This window comes from Grammomys surdaster, unplaced genomic scaffold (assembly GCF_004785775.1).
Source record: "Grammomys surdaster isolate TR1022 unplaced genomic scaffold, NIH_TR_1.0 194, whole genome shotgun sequence".
NCBI classification, from domain to species: domain Eukaryota; kingdom Metazoa; phylum Chordata; class Mammalia; order Rodentia; family Muridae; genus Grammomys; species Grammomys surdaster.
In genome coordinates, this window is record NW_021604639.1 from 5,949,079 (window position 1) to 5,965,351 (window position 16,273).

At 39.8% G+C, this 16,273-nt stretch overlaps 2 protein-coding genes across 2 annotated transcripts in view; both read left to right on the forward strand.

Moving 5' to 3' along the window:
• Window positions 1-16,273, forward strand: part of Chrm3 (cholinergic receptor muscarinic 3) — a 323,683-nt gene that overhangs the window by 88,553 nt on the left and 218,857 nt on the right. The window lies entirely within an intron of this gene.
• Window positions 12,950-13,405, forward strand: LOC114623194 (protein BEX1-like). Its single transcript, XM_028769888.1, has one exon. It carries the CDS (start codon window positions 13,019-13,021, stop codon window positions 13,403-13,405), a length of 387 nt encoding a protein of 128 aa, XP_028625721.1. The 5' UTR covers window positions 12,950-13,018.

Here is a 16,273-nt window from a genome sequence, read left to right on the forward strand (position 1 = left end):
CTCCCCTCCTCTTTCCTCTCCTCTCCTCTCTTCTCCTCTCTCCTCCCCCCTCTCTCTCTCGCTCCCTCTCCTTCTCCCTCTCCCTCTCCCCCTCCCTCTCCCTTTTTCTCCTGTCCTAAGTAGCCATGTTCTATTCCCTTTTAAACTGAAAGAATTTAATTTTAAAAGTCATGTCAAAATGTTCTCTTGTTAGCAGATATTGATGATTAAGGTTAAGAGCAAGATAGATGTAATGGGATCACACTAATTTATACTTTGCTGTCTTTCCCTCACCATGATGCAGTATAACCTCCAAGAGTACAGGGCCTCATCTGTTATGCTCCTTCCCTAAAGTGCACCTTTCCATTCAGGAGACTTATAAATATTTATTAAAGGTGTGGCAGTAGAGTCAGAATATCTTGTAGGCTCAGTAACCCTCAAAGAAATGAAACAATATTTATAGAGCGCTCCAATATGTCTGCTGCTTCAGTGGGCAAGGTTGGAAAAATAGGGAGGGGCCAATAAGAAAAAGGACAAAGAGCCAGACAGTGGTACAAACAGAAAATAGCATAAGTTGTTTGGAAAGACCACTTGAGAAATCTCAATTCAGTGGCCTCTTTGACCTACAGGGCTGGTAGGTTAGTTTTGTGCATCCTACGAGGTATTATTTGTTAAGCCTAGCACATTCTTAGTCAGAAGGTTAGTTGAATGAATAATGAAAAAGTCAAACCTTGATTTTTCAAACTGCTGATGACAAACTCTTACCTTTTTGCGGACATAGTAGTAGTCCACTGGTACTGGTATTCAGCCTATGTCAGGGGCACACAGCATAGATATCATGATGGAAAGGCAGATAGCTGCCCTATGCTGGGTGTCTCTGCAAGAGCACACCAAAGTCATTTCACCTTCATGCTAATTGTCACAGCAACTGTGTATAGTGGCACACCACGTTAACACACTAAAGATGCTGACAGAAACATGGAAACCAAAAGAATGTTTTATCTGTCAATTAAGTGATGTAGTCTTCTGTTTAGATGATAGTAATTCAGGGGCCTTCTGTTTGCTGCCAATTGAGATTTGACAGCTGTTGATAAAATATTTACATTCTGATTTCACTCACATTGACAGTACTTTGGGTCTCTGGAAGATGATAATTATATGTTAGGAAAACATTTAAAATTTGAGACTGATCCTATTGAACAGAACAATCTGCTTTTAAAATTGAACAAAAATGGCTATCCATCTTCTAAAATACATACCTAAAATGAAAGTCAGATACAGGAGGCTGGAGGGATGGCTTAGTTGGTAAAGTACTTAGCATCCAAGCACCATTGTGAAAGGCTGTGCAAAGTGACACATGCTTTTAATTTTAATACAGTGAAGGAAAGATGGAGACAAGAAGTTGGGGAGCATGCTGGCCAGCCAGATCAGTGAGCTCCAGGCCAGTGAGCAGCTCTGTCTCAGTAAACAAGGCATAGAGCGATTGAGGAGGACACCCAAGATCAACCTCTGGCCTCCATACACATGTACTCAAACAAGCATATACACACCAACGTGTCAGAAGGAGATGTTTGTAATGAGGAAATATACTTGATATTATAGGCATGTAATTCATGTTACAGGCATGTAATTCATGTTACAGGCATGTAATTCATGTTACAGGCATGTAACAAAAGGTAATGCCATTTTCAACTCAGCTGCCTTGTGTACCTAGGCATGCTTAATCATTCCTATGCAGGGTGTCTCCCCAAGAGCACAGCAAAGTCATTTCATCTTCAGGCTGATTGTCACAGCAACTGTAGAGTTGCTTGATTCCTTAATAAATATGCTTCTCTTCCTTTTTCTCAGTCCTATGTACAGAAAACACTGCTTACTGTTTTTGCCGAGAATCTGGGTTCAGTTTCTAGCACCCACATGGTGGCTCGCAACCATCTACAACTCCAGTTAGAGAGGACCCAATGCCTTCTTCTGTCCTCTGCAAGAAAAACACTCATACATAGATAAAACAAATATTTTAAAAATTAATAAATAAAATAAATCTTCAAGAAAGATAATGCAGAAACACAGCCATAGCAATCAGGAGAAACTGGTGATTGCTTTCATGGAAATCCAGGTCTATAGTTTAGAGATTTTTTTTTAACTCAAAGAAGGGTTTTGAACAGTTTCAGAACATGGAAAAACATAGTTACCATCTAAGAGAAGCAAGGGGGTTCTTGTGCTCATGATGAGAAGAACACTGTGGAAATGGGCTTAAAATTAAAGGCATGACCTTTGTTGCAAGCAGCACACATGTAAGGCCAGAGGAAACCACTGCACAGCCCATAGAAGAAACTCTTAGAGGAAGTTTGCTACGTGATAAAACAGAACCTCTGTGTGTGTGTGTGTGTGTGTGTGTGTGTGTGTGTGTGTGTGTTTGCATGTGCATGTGTGCACATGCTATGTTTACATTCCAATGTATCATAAAGAAAAAAAAGGAAATTCTATTTATGCAATGTCTCATTATCCCGAGGCTGCAAACCCTATCCAATTTCAACGTGTTCTTTCAGCAAGATGCTTATTCAATTCTTGCTGCAGGTCTCTCTGACAAGAGTGCTAGAAAAAACTGCAGTGATGCTTTAATAAGCAGCTTTCTTTGATGAGCTACAGATCAGTATCGATGATAAGCTGTGTGTGTATTTTTTAATGCTGTGAATTATTCACTGTGAGACCAGATGCAAGCTATGTGATCAAGCTGTCATGGTCTGTACCTTTGGATTGCTTCTAGGTATAGGCACAAAGATGCTTTGGACTATATGACTATAGGATTATAGTACTATAACTTTGTTTTTAAAAAAACATAATATGAAGTGAGACTTAACTAGAGTCTCCTGTGGGATAGCAGGTTGGAGAAAAAGTGAGAACCTTCTGTTCTAAGGAGCTTTTCATTTCATCTTGTACATAAGAGGAAAGCACTGAAAACCCTTGACTTGGACAAGAGGTGGGGCTAACACTGAGGGGCAGGAACACACATCTTTTAATGCACCTAGAGCACTTCACTTTGCTATATGAACACATGTATGTGTTTTGACTACAGGAGCAGTGCCTTCTTGTTATAGAAGTGTTAGTAGTCATAGGTGTTATGGTTTAGATGGTTTCATCTCCTAAAATCGATATGTTAAAATATTGACTTCCAAAGGTGGGCTGTTTAGAAGGTGCTTGGGGATAAAGACAGAACAATCATGAATAGAGTTGAGACCTAACAGAACAAACTTAAGGGATCTCATTTACTCCTTCTACTCTAGAACTATATAAAGGCCTAGTAGAAAGGCATAGTATATGAGCCAAGAAGACTCAATCTTGGACTTCTATCCCTCCAACATTCTAAAAAGAATAGATAGTATTCTGGTAATTTCTTTGTCACAAAGCTAGACACAAAGCTTCTTGTCACAAGCTAGTCATCTGGGCCGTGGGAATCTCAACTATGAAAAATACTCCTATTAGATTGGCATGTAGGCACATCCATTTTCTTTCTCTCTTTTTTTCCTGTAAATGTTATTTTCATTTTTATTTTATTTTTTAATTAATTTATTTATTTACATCAGATGCTGCCTGCCCTCTCCTGGTCTCTGCCTCACAGAGGCTCTCTTCTCATCCCCCTCCCTCTTTTCTTCTGAGATGGTGGGTCCTCCCCCTGTGCTTCCCCCTCCCCCAACACACACCCTGGCGTATCAAGTCTCTGCCAGGGTAGGCACATCCTCTTGCTTTGAGGCCAGACAAGGCAGCCCTGTGGGGACTGGATACCACAATCAGGCTACAGCTTTAGGGTGAGCCTCTACTCCAATTGTTGGGCGACCCACATGGAGACTGAGCTGTATTGCTATATATGTGTTGGAGACCTCGTTTAAGCCCGTGTGTGTTTTCTGGTGGTGGCTCAGTTTCTGAGAACCCCCCATTTTCTTAATCAATTATTGATGTGGGAAGTACTCAGTCCACTGGGAGTGGTACCACCTCTGGCCAGGTAATCCTGGGTTCTATAAGAAAGCAGGCTGAGCAAACCATGGAGAACAAGCCAGTAACCAGTCATCCTCCATGGCCTCTGCTTTAGTTCCTGCTTCCGGGTTCTTGTTTTAGATGCCTGCCAACTTCCCTTCATGATGGGCTATAACTTGACAGATGAAATAACTTTTTTCCTTCCTGTGTTGTTTTTGGTCATGGTTTTTATCACAGCGATAGAAAGCAAACTAGGACAGAAATTGGTACTAGAGAGTGAGCTGTTGCTTTTACAGATGTGACCATCAGTGGAGTAGGCGATCAATCAGAACAATGTCAAGTTCACCACTTTGGATCTGTTATGTCTTTAATTGCTCTCAGTAATGTTGGCAGCAATTTGGGTAATAGAAATGATATTAGTGATAATTTCCTTCCCTCGGCTTTAGTTTCCATCTGTAAAATGACCTTGCCACTCAGGATTGCATTGAGAATGTTAAAGAAATTACTCCCAAAATTCCTAGTGTAGCACTTCAGAGGAAGGGATGAGTATGAGAGAATGGGGGATCCTTCCACCCTGCAGGGAGGAAGATTTACAGAGAGATGATCTGTGATTAGAAAGCAATGCTTGAAAGTTAATTTATAGGAACATCGAAAGCAATTAAGGCCTGCCATTGTGACCACCACAGATCATCCAAGGATGATGAATTTAATGAAAATGGATTTATTTTCACTTCCCAAAAGCTAAAGGGAGGCTGTGGGGAGGGGCACATTTTAGAGCAAACATCCGTGGGGGCTAACTGTATGTAACAAGGTATTGGAAAGTGACATTAATTATAACATCATATCATAGCCTCTGAATCAGCAAACAAAACAAAGCAAGACCCAGTAAGCTGAATGTAATTGATTAAATAAAATAGTTTTGTAGCATCCTACATGTACACATTAAAATGATTGTCTTAAGATATGGAAATCATGTAATTATAAAATTATGGATTTTGATTTTCAAATTGATCATTAGGAACAAGCCCAGTACATACTAATTCATTTCAGGAGGCTAGACAATGATGGAATAATGAACCATATGTTCACCTTCATATACAGATCCTGGCTTATTATACACACACACACACACACACATATATATATATGTATATACATATATATATATATAAAATGTTTTATGTATGTTGATTATTTTTATTTATCATTATATAATTTAGACAAATATACTATATAATAAATATATAAAATACATACACATAAAATATATAATATGTAAACATATGTGTATGTATATAATTTATGTGTATATATACATACACATACAAAATTGAACACATTGATACAGAACACACAGCATGCATAAAGGAAACAAAGACAGGGTATTAGTGTTGAGGAAGGACAGAATGCAGGTAACAGATACTTGAGTCATGAAGGAGAGGACATAAAGTTAGTTGTTTTCCTGGTTTTGACATTGATGTGGACTTTTTATTTTTTGTTTTTATATAAGTACATAAGAATATATTTGATACTGAAAGTAAAAGATCCAGGGGAAGCTCCACAGCTTCAGCACTGCTGTTCTAAATATATAGAAAACCACTGAAGTACATAGACTTTGGGTTCCTTTCTATAATATCTATTATTTGCCAAGTTCTCTCAATAAATTAAAATGTAAAAGCAAAAATAAACAAATGAGAAAACTCATTTTGTTAGCTCATATAATTTTTACAAGGAGCCCTTCACCTTTAAAAATTATAGATTGAACTGGAGACACTAGGCTGTAATTCTAACTACTCAGGAAGATGGTGTAGGGGGATTGCAGGTTCAAGACCCACTAGGGGTACAGAGTGATTCTAAGTTTAATTCCAGCTTAACAAGAATCCTGGGAAATGGCTGGATGGTATAGCAGTCAGCTAGCATGCCCAATGCCCTACATTTCATCTCCAATACTGGAAAAGCAAGCTATTGTATTCTATTAGTTCATCGACAAATTTCATTTGAGTGGATGCTTAATGACAAGCTACATGAACTGGCATACTCTATATGAAAAAAATGTGTCTCACTCAAAAACCAGGTGGGACACAGAGACTGTAATAAGTAGAAGGTTGTTTCTGTATAGAAGAAGGATGATTAAAGTATGTCATGGATATTGTTAAATATTTCCCAGAATCTTGCTACATATGCTTCATACTGCAGATATTCTTATGAGAGAAGAGGGAAGGAATAGCTAGAGGTATGGACTGTCACAGAGAATGACTATGGGTGCTCTCAACAAAATGAAAGAGTGGACATAGCTTAGAGAGAAAATCACTCTCTCTCTCTCTCTCTCTCTCTCTCTCTCTCTCTCTCTCTCTCTTTCTCTCTCTCTCTCTTTCTGAAACTGGAACTCAAGTCACTTAGGTGACGACACATTCAGTCCTTTCAGGGATTAATAAAAGGAATCTAGTACTCAGATGTGGTCCAAGTACCACCAGTGGAAAAGCTTACTGACAGTGTGGAATCTATGACCCAACAAAGTTCTGCAGAGTCACATACAGCAGTCAACAGTGTCTCCAGGTGACTCCTGGGCACACTAAAATTTGAACAGCCCTGACATGAAGGTTAAAAATGCGGCTTTAAAGCACATGGGTGTTGATTCAATGCTCATTCCCCCTTGGGCAAACTAATTTCCTAATCTCCTTCCCCCATCTGTACTCAGTAGTCATAAGCACCTCATAGACACTATCAAGAGAGACAAATGAGGTAGTTACAGGTAAGGTGTCTATATATAGCACCTGCCTTTTGCCAAGCATTCAATAAATGTTAGCTGTTTCGATTATTTCCTCTCTGCTAAGCAGGGGCAAAGGGAAATAACAAGGAAGACGAGATCTCTGTACAATCTTTCTCTCATCCTGTTGTCAACCCTATGCTGTCTAGAGTGAACTAGAAAACAGTAACATTTAGCTTCAGGTGTGGGGTTGCATGTGGATCTGGTAATGCTCTGTGCTTCCTTCACTATTAGACATCATTTCTTTTTACTTCACTATGGTCAAGTCACTCTGCCTCCTTGAATTTCATTTCTTCGATAGCATAAAATGTTAACTTCAGCCTGTTGTTCAGTGTTGTGAAGATCAAATGGAATGGACCATTCGATGCTCTTCTTTTTTTTTTTTTTTTCATTAGAAAGAACTGTTTTGTAGAAGGTTAGCATGGCAGAAAGATGAAAGACTACAACATAGCATGAGGTACTGAGTTACAATGTTAGAGGTAGCAGGATTTAAACGGTTGACAGGATCATGCCCCTTTTGAACAATGGGATGGATGGCTAAATGGTCAAAGCAGATTTATTCAGAACTCTTGAAGTAGAGAAAGAAAGGCCTTGGTAGAGTTCTGGGCCAGATTCTGATACAGTATAGATAGAGCCAAAGATCAAAGTGGGATCTGTAGATGGGTAAAAATTAGAGGAACCACCAGAGGCAGGGGGTTAGTATTCCAGTTAAATAGGTCACTTGTTAGTATTCTTGGTGAAGGCAAGGGGATCAGACATGGCCTAAAAAAATGGAGAAAGAGGGTTTTAGATTCACAGAGGCTCACAAATCAAGGAGGAATTATCAATAATCTGACTTAGCAGAATTGAGTTAAAACCAAGTGTTGTAATAATAGATGAAAAGTCTGAAGACCAAGGAGCACTTGGGAATAATGTTCAGAAGAGAGTGTCTCAAACTCAGCTCAGAACAGTGTCCACAACAAGAGAAAGAGAAGAGTTGGGCTCTGATTGCAGACTGGACAAAGGGGGTGAGGGGGTGACTGCCTCATCAGAATCAGAGATCTCTACAGACAGAGCCAGAAGCTGCTTTTTAAAGATCATCCAAACACCTTAATACTACTTAAACATTTTCAAATTTATTTAATTATGGAAAACGGGCCACAGAAAGCAGGATAGACTGAGACAGACAGAAAGGAAATTGTCTGCTGAGATGAGGCAGGAAGAATTGATTCACCTGGTTGAACTTTGGAAGACGGAAGATTTTGATGGATGGTGCCTGTGATGGAAAGAGTCTGGCAGAGGAACTGCAAACTGGCTGGAGGACACGGCAAAAGAAACAGCGAGTAGGGAAAAGCCTGTGAACCAAGGAGAATCAGGACACTTTGGGAACTCTAGGTGGGACAGAGTTGGAGAGGACATGCCCAAAAATAAATCAAGATTAAACTTAAAGGAACATTGCTGTCCCATTCTTTGTTTCCAGGAGGTGCATAGTCACGGTGATTTTGAACTGGAAATTGACCTGCTATTTTGGAATATTGATCTGACATCCATCAAAGAGCTCAAGCAGGAATTAGTAAGGAGCCAAAATAGGAGTTACTGTCGGTGGTCCAAGGAAAAGTAGTAGTTTCTGAGTTGGATTTGTGATTGAGTTGGATATGATTTCTCTTATTCATGATTTTGTTTTTCAAGTTTCTGTTACCTACAGTCAACTAATTAACCAGTTAAGAAAATATTAAATGGAAAAATGTATAAGTAAACAACTCACAAGTTTTAAATCACACATTTTCCTAAGCACTGTGATGAGGTCTCCCATGATTTCAGTCAGTTCTACTTCGGACATGATCTACCTCTTTCTTCTCAGGATCCATGCCATATACACCACATGCTCATTAATACTTAGCCATTCAGTTTATCAGACTGACTTTTATGGTTTGGCAGTATTGTGTGTAAGTGACCCTTATTATATTTAATAATAGGTCCAGAGACCAGAAGTAGTAGAACAAAGAAGATACCAGGGCATGAAGCATAGGAAGACAGATTAACTTTAGTTCTATGTGAAATGCTTTAGGACATAGGAAAAATATATAGCCTATAGGGTTTTGTATTGTGCTTGATTTTTTTCACATACTTGCTTCGGCTCTGAATGCATCACCATGGATGACCTGCGACCCCCTGTACTGGGGATGTAAATACAAGGCATCTGTTAGCAATTCCTCTCTGACAGGCTCATATCCACCTGCACGTCAGAAAGAAGTTTGAGTGTCAGAAGAAACTTAGGTTCACCCTGCTTCTCTCACTGGGCATTGTTCTTGCCAAGTTCCATCTTTGGTTATATTTTTATTAAAGGTGGTTTGAATGGAAGTGCAAATATTGCCAGTTCCTTCTTCTATTTTTATGGCCCTGGAGAGGGGAAGAGAAAAAGGAAGAGCTCTATTCATGTGTCATAGTTCTAGACTTATAGTAGTTTGCTAATTATAAGTTCCATTGTCTTGGTCTCAAACGGAATCCACGGGCTGAACTAAGTATAGTCAGGACTCCTAGACCCCAGTGATTACACAGCTGTGAAGGGTGCAGCCAGAATGTCAGCAGCCTTAGGATTTTTCATGCCAAAGGGCCAAGCAGAACCATGTCAAATTGTTTCTTGTTTTGTCACAAAAACAACTTTTTTTTTTGCAATATCTAACAATAGAGCTCAAGGTTACTTCATTATAAACTTTAATCTCTTCCTTGACCTCACAGACTGAACTGGGATTTTTTTCCCAATCTATTGAATAGGAGATAATCTTACTTTCTGGCAGATTTTTTAGTTCCAGGATTTCAAGATACTTTTTTTTCTTTTTCTTTACTTTTGGTTTGTCCAGATCAGGTTTCTCTGTATAACCTTTACTTTCCTGGAACTCATTCTGTAGAGTCTGGCCTCAAACTCAGAGATCTGCTTGCCTCTGCCTCAATGCTGGGATTACAGGTGTACACCACCACTGCCCAGTCAAGATGTTTTGATAGAGACCAAAATTAAATACACTTTGTACATCCTGTGCACATGGTGAAGGGAGGACTGTCTGGTGTATAATTCTCTAAGTCAGAGATTGGCTGTCTTCTTGTCCTCTCCCATCCTGGTGATCATCTACTTATTTTCAACTAAAGTTAGTTTATTGATCTGTACAATCATGCAGGTCAAAATAATATTCAATCTTGAACCACTTCTTCTCTAGGTACATATTCTACAGGCTTTTAAAGTAATATGAAATAAGCAATTGACTTTGTGTCAATTACTCCTTGGGTAGAAATTAATATTAAGGACTGGAAATGCAGCTCAGTGGAAGAATGCTTTGCTGGCATGCACCATTAACTGGATTCCATCCTCAGCACATCAGGTAAAAAGATAGGTAGATGATAGGTGGATGGATAGATAGGTGAGAGATAGACGGATAATAGATAGATAAAATATGATTGATAGATGATAGATAGATAGATACATAGATAGATAGATGATAGATAGATAGATAGATAGATAGATAGATAGATAGATAGATAGATAGATAATAGATGGATAGATAGACATATGGGTAGATATATAGATAGATGATAGATAATAGATGATAAATAGATGATAGATAGATGGCAGACAGATAATAGATAATAGATGATAAATGATAGATAGATGGGTAGATAGATGATAGACAAATCTCTAAGCTCATAAATAATATAATGTAAAGGAACTCAAAAATGGCATTAGGATTATGGGTGATATTTTAAATTATATAATTTTTCACACTGTCCATGGTATATTTTTCCAACTTAATTAGTCATACTTTACCTGTATAACCTGCCTGAGTTCCTTCTAAAAACTTCAACCTTTAAGTATGTTGCTATACACATCAACAATAAAATTTCTTACATACCAATGGGTCATAAATTTTGTATTTCAAAGTATTTTAGGAGATGATATAAAATCCTGAATGTTTGGCTTTGAAAAGTAGGGACATTAGCACTAATCTTTGCTGTTTACATTTTAAAGAAAACTCAATATAGTGTAAGGTTACATTGGCACAGGACCTATTCCTATAACAAGCAAAGGAGTTGGGGCAGGCAGAGCTAAGAGGTGCTTTGCACAGAACTTAGCTCTCTCTGCCCCACCTCTAGATACATCTCACTACTATTTTACTGGCATATCTCTGAGCCTTCTTCTTCCATGAGAATTTTTTATAGTCTATATTTGCTTTTTATTTAAATCAGATAACTCAAAACTGTCTGTCACTCCTGTTCCAGGAGATCTGATTCAGTTTCGCCTGCATGTGCGTCTCATGCAGACACACATGCAGCCAAAACACTAATGCACATACAAATAAAAATAAATAACAATAAAAAATATTTGAGGACATAAAGTTTTAATTCTCTGGGCTTAATTTAAATTTAAACCAGTCATGCGTGGCCATCTCTACCATATTCAACAACAGGTCAACTTCCCAATTTGAAGTTCTTCCTCTGAACCACAGAACACAGAAAATTGTTTGAATGCGTCTGCAAAATGTTCCTGAGGATGGGACAAAGCTACCTCGATTTCAATAGGCACAGAACAGACTAGAACTTTATACTCTGTCATGTAATTGAGGTCCTGCTTTCATAGCCACTTAAAGAGGAAGCTGAGATGTTTTTTGTCATTTGAAAAGGTCACCTCCGACCTCTGAATGGGACCAGTGGAATGACGTTCATTCTTCGCTCCTCGCGGTCAGCTTTAATCATATGGACCCCTGTCTGCCAATTCCTGTTTTGATTCTCTTCTTTGCGAGCTTAGTGTTATGCTCTCTCCTCATCTTTTTACACTCTCCTGCCTCTCCACACTTACAAAATCACAGACCTTTCAATGTTTCTGACTTGGCTCTTCTGAAAAGCTAAAACAGATAAATAAGCCCATGAGAATTGCACTCCTTCAGCTTTCTTAAAAAATGCTTAGTATGCTCCAGACAAACGTGAAAGGTGCATGGAGTGATGAGGGCTAGTGATTGAAGCTTTGCAGTTGGTAATGAATTGCTATATGTCAGATGTTTTGCATAGCTCCATGAGTTCATTTACCTCTTATAACTCTGCAGTGAGTAGCCAGGAGGGGAGATTGTTATGAGTGTGTAGGTATGATAGCCAGTCTGCATCACCAACTTTACTGGATTTAGGATCACCACAGAAACATACCTCTAAGTCTGTTTATGGGGTTTCTAGGAAGGTTTGACTAAGCGGGGGGTCCTACCCTCAATTTGGGTAGTAAAATCTCATAAGCCTATGGTACCAGACTGGGTAATAAAGAGAAAATTAACTAAGCACCATCATTCATCTCTCTCTGCCTCTTGGCTACAAATGCAATGTGACCAGCTGCCGCCACTAGGCTTTCCCCCCATGATGGACTGGGCTTCAAATCATAATGCTTCTTCCCTTCCATACGTTGTCTTTGTCATAGCAATGTAAGAGGTATCTAGTTCACTGGGGAAAGAAGGATGGACAGGTGAAACTCTGAGGACTTCCAGAACGGTGAGAATTTTCTGAATAGTCCTGGATCCACTGAGAGTAGAGCATACATGTGAGCTCTAATAACATCCTTAAGCTCTCTCTAGTCAAGGAGAGGATATTAACAATGCTTCATTAATTATGACAAGGAAGCCATGCTAATGTGAGGTGTTCCTAATGACAAGAGAAAATATGCTAAATGTGATAGTAGCTAAGGAAAAAAGAATACATGCGAGTTCTTTGTAGTTTCTATTTAATTTTTCTACAGTGTTAAAACTATCCTAGTGAATAAGTGCTGATAACTATAATAGAATTGAGTGTGAGAATAGAAGAGAATGGGATGGAACAGAGTTGAATAAATTGAACAGAGTGGGATAGGATAATAAATAGAGCAGTCCAACGCACATCATGCCTGTGGGTATCATTGTAGGAAACGCCAACTTTTGTGATGCCTACAAGTAGTTGTGTGAACTCTCATATATGCATCAGTGCACTGACTTACAGTGTAATTATATATGTATACATATGTGTGCATGAGTACACACACATACACACACACACACACACACACACACACTCATACACCTATTACTACAGAAAATTTTTTTTTAAAGTTTGGTAGAGCTCTCTCCAGCCCGCCATCCCTAACGGAGGCACCTGTTCATGGTGGCGCAGCTCCTGGTGGCGCAGAGCGCGCGGGCCGGGCGGTGCGGAAAGCAGCAGCAGGAGGAGGAAGAGCGGAGCAGGTCCAAGGAGCAGAAGCTTCGCGGCACACCTGGTGGTGAGCATCTCTAGCAAGAGGAGAAGGCAAGGATAGGCCCAGGAGTAATGGAGTCCAAAAATCAAGAAGTAAAAGATCTCAACATGGAAAATGACCACCAGAAAAAGGAGGAGAAGGAAGAAAAGCCGCAAGATACTATCAAAAGGGAGCCAGTTGTGGCCCTGACTTTTGAGGCTGGCAAAAACTGTGCGCCTAGAGGAGGTCGCAGGTGGTTCCGGGTTAGGCAGCCCATCGCTCACTACAGATGGGACCTGGTGTATAGGGTTGGGGAGCCCCAGGCAAGGATGAGAGAGGAGAATGTACAGAGGTTTGGGGAGGATATGAGACAGCTCATGGAGAAGTTACGGGAAAAGCAGCTGAGCTATACCATGCGTGATGTTAGCACCGACCCCCCTCACAATGACCACCATGATGAGTTTTGCCTTATGCCCTGAGTCCTGAGGTTTCCTCTGAAGGTGATATGGGGACCCCTGCTTTGTGATGTACAAGTTTCGAGATTGCTCCTTTTGTGTAGATCTCCTCCTGTTGCCAGCTTCTAATTGAAACTTGTGTTTTTTTACTCAGTCTATAATTCTTTTGTTAGCAGAATCAGTTGCATGGGAAGCTCCACATTCCATACTGCAAACCTAATAAAGCAGATTAAAAGGCAAAAAAAAAGTTTGGTAGAACCTCATATTAGAGATATCTGCAAATACTCACTTGCCACCTCACTGAAAGCTAATCAGGATTCTAGCAATGATTGCGAACTAACCTCATACAAGAAGTCTTTTATCCACACTCTAGTAGATATGACATGTGATTGGTATAATGTGTCTATTTCTGAAAATGATTGCACATAATAGTGATAGGAGGCTTTAGGGTGACTGTTCACTGTTAGAAATGAGGAAATAACCTTACAAAATGTAGATGACACACTGCTTTATCTGGACAGTTTCTGGCCTTCCTGATTCTGTATAGTAGCATTCTTTCTGCATTTTGATACAAGGCCAGGAATATCTTGATTGTTCTTTTAACTCTCACACAACTGAAATACATTCTGCCAGCGCTATCAGGACTGCCATACAGGCACATCTTATAGAAACCATGAGTATAGAAAAGATATTTATTTGGTTCCTCCAGCCTCACTCAGGATTATGAAATGAATTAATACAAGTCTGCTTATGGATTGGCTCAAGTCTGTTGTATACCATATCATCCGAAGTGGGCCATTTGCAGAGATCAGGTTTCTTTGTAGGAGATGAAAGTCTACTGATACCGTGGTTGCTAGCTTGGAAAATGCACAGAAGACCTTACCACACCCCAGTGTTCTAGCCAGTCAGTAGGTGAGGTGGACTCAGAAAAAAAAAAGAAGAGCATACACTAGGGGTTCATGTTCCTCAGTGTCAGTGCTGACATCAATGTCAGTATTGTATAGATCTCCACACTGCTACGAAACCCTTTCCTTTGTTCCTGATACCACCATAACCGAGTTCCATGAGTACACTGCCTCAGCCACTCTCAGTGAAGGAATGAGCTCTATGCCAGGCCTTTAGTGCGAATGTGTGAGTATTCTTCCCTTGTATGCACCATCTCTCATGAGTACTTACATGCTGCCCAAGCTACCTGACTCTGTTCTTCCTTCACTGCACTGCAGGCTTCCACTCATTGTCTTGTGTTTCTCTGTGCCTAAACTCCCTCATCTATAGCAGCTTCCTACAGAAACACTACTCTCTGCACCTAACAGAACCAATGTTCTCTGACTCATCCTTTTGTCTTGCCCCTATTTAACTCATAAACCCTTTTGTGCCTCCTCAACCTAAAATCAATATGCAGTATATGGTATCTTGTTGCACTGAGATTGAGGAGCTTATGGGGATGGGGAGAGAATTTAGCAATTAAAGTATTTGTTATTCTTGCAGAGAACTTGGGTTTATTTCCTAGAAGCCACATTACATGGCTCAGAACTACCTATAACTCTAGCTACAAGGACTCAAACTCTTTCTTATGGCCCTCTTGAGCAACTTCATACAACTACATGCATGTGTGCATACATGTACACACACACACACATATACACACACAAACATACTGAAACAAAAACAAAATATTTAAGGTTTTCTGGGTGTAGGATTTGTACAGATATTCTACCACCTAATTTTATTGAGCATTACTACTACTTTAAAAAGCCTTTTGCTTAAGGCCAAGTTCATTTCAAAAGTAGACTCCCAGCCTCTTGCATCCCTTGTTCATAACGATTAGTCTGAGCATTGCTTCCAGGTACCTAAAGACCCCCCTCTATCAGTACAGTCTCCTGCCCAAAGCACTTGAATGCTTTACTTGTTGCCCTGGGATAAAGCCCACACGTCTGAAAACTAACATCTGGGGCTTCCCTCCAGGTCTGTTTCTAAGCTCACTTCTTGCAGCTCAGCCTTGTTTTCTTCTCCTGTGTGCACACAGTGTGTGTCAGTTTCCGTTTTGATGCTTAGCCCTGCTTTATGTTCTGCCCCACCCCGAGGCACTTCCCTCCTATGCTGTTTTATGAATGATGCTTGTGTATCGAGATCAGGCTTAAAGTCTACCACTTCCTTCCTTCTCAGTCTCTCTGTGAGTCTGTGCCATTGCCGCAACCTCCTAGTGCCCACTGGCAACACCATTGCCTGCCACAGAGTACAGGTAAGACAGATGGCAGATGACAAACTTTCGTTCCTGATTCATACATTCATAATAAGACATTCTTATCTCACTTTGCTTGTAGCATACATCTTTTGCCCAAAAGATAGCATGTCCTTTGAAAAATGTGAGCTAGACCCATACTTCCTTATCCTACTAAGACTCTTCAAGACTCCTTTAGAGTGACTATATATACATCTCAAAGCAGGTGCAGAGGTGTGTGTGTTCTCAGATTTCTTTCTGACAGGGGTCAACAGTCAGACTCTTTTCTCCACACTCCTTTTTATTTCAAAGGTGAGGCATTTTCTAAAGGTATTAGCAAAAACCATAAAGGAATTATGTCTGTGGGGAAATTCGAGCTCTAAAGTCATATAACTTTGTGTTGCTTGGTCTTGGTAACCCAGGTAGGCTTCTGTGATCTAGACTTGCATGCGAAACAACTCCTAGCTTGTCCACCTCAGAGTAATTGCTAGAGAAAAGAATTATAATTTGCCCCTTTTAAGTGTGGCTGCAAAAGCTTGTGTTCTTTCCTGGTAATTAGGACATATATTTGTTCAGTATTCCCCTTCAGATAAGTAATTTGGCAGCTTCCTCACAAAAGAAAGTAAAAGAAAGAAAGAAAGAAAGAAAGAAAGAAAGAAAGAAAGAAAGAA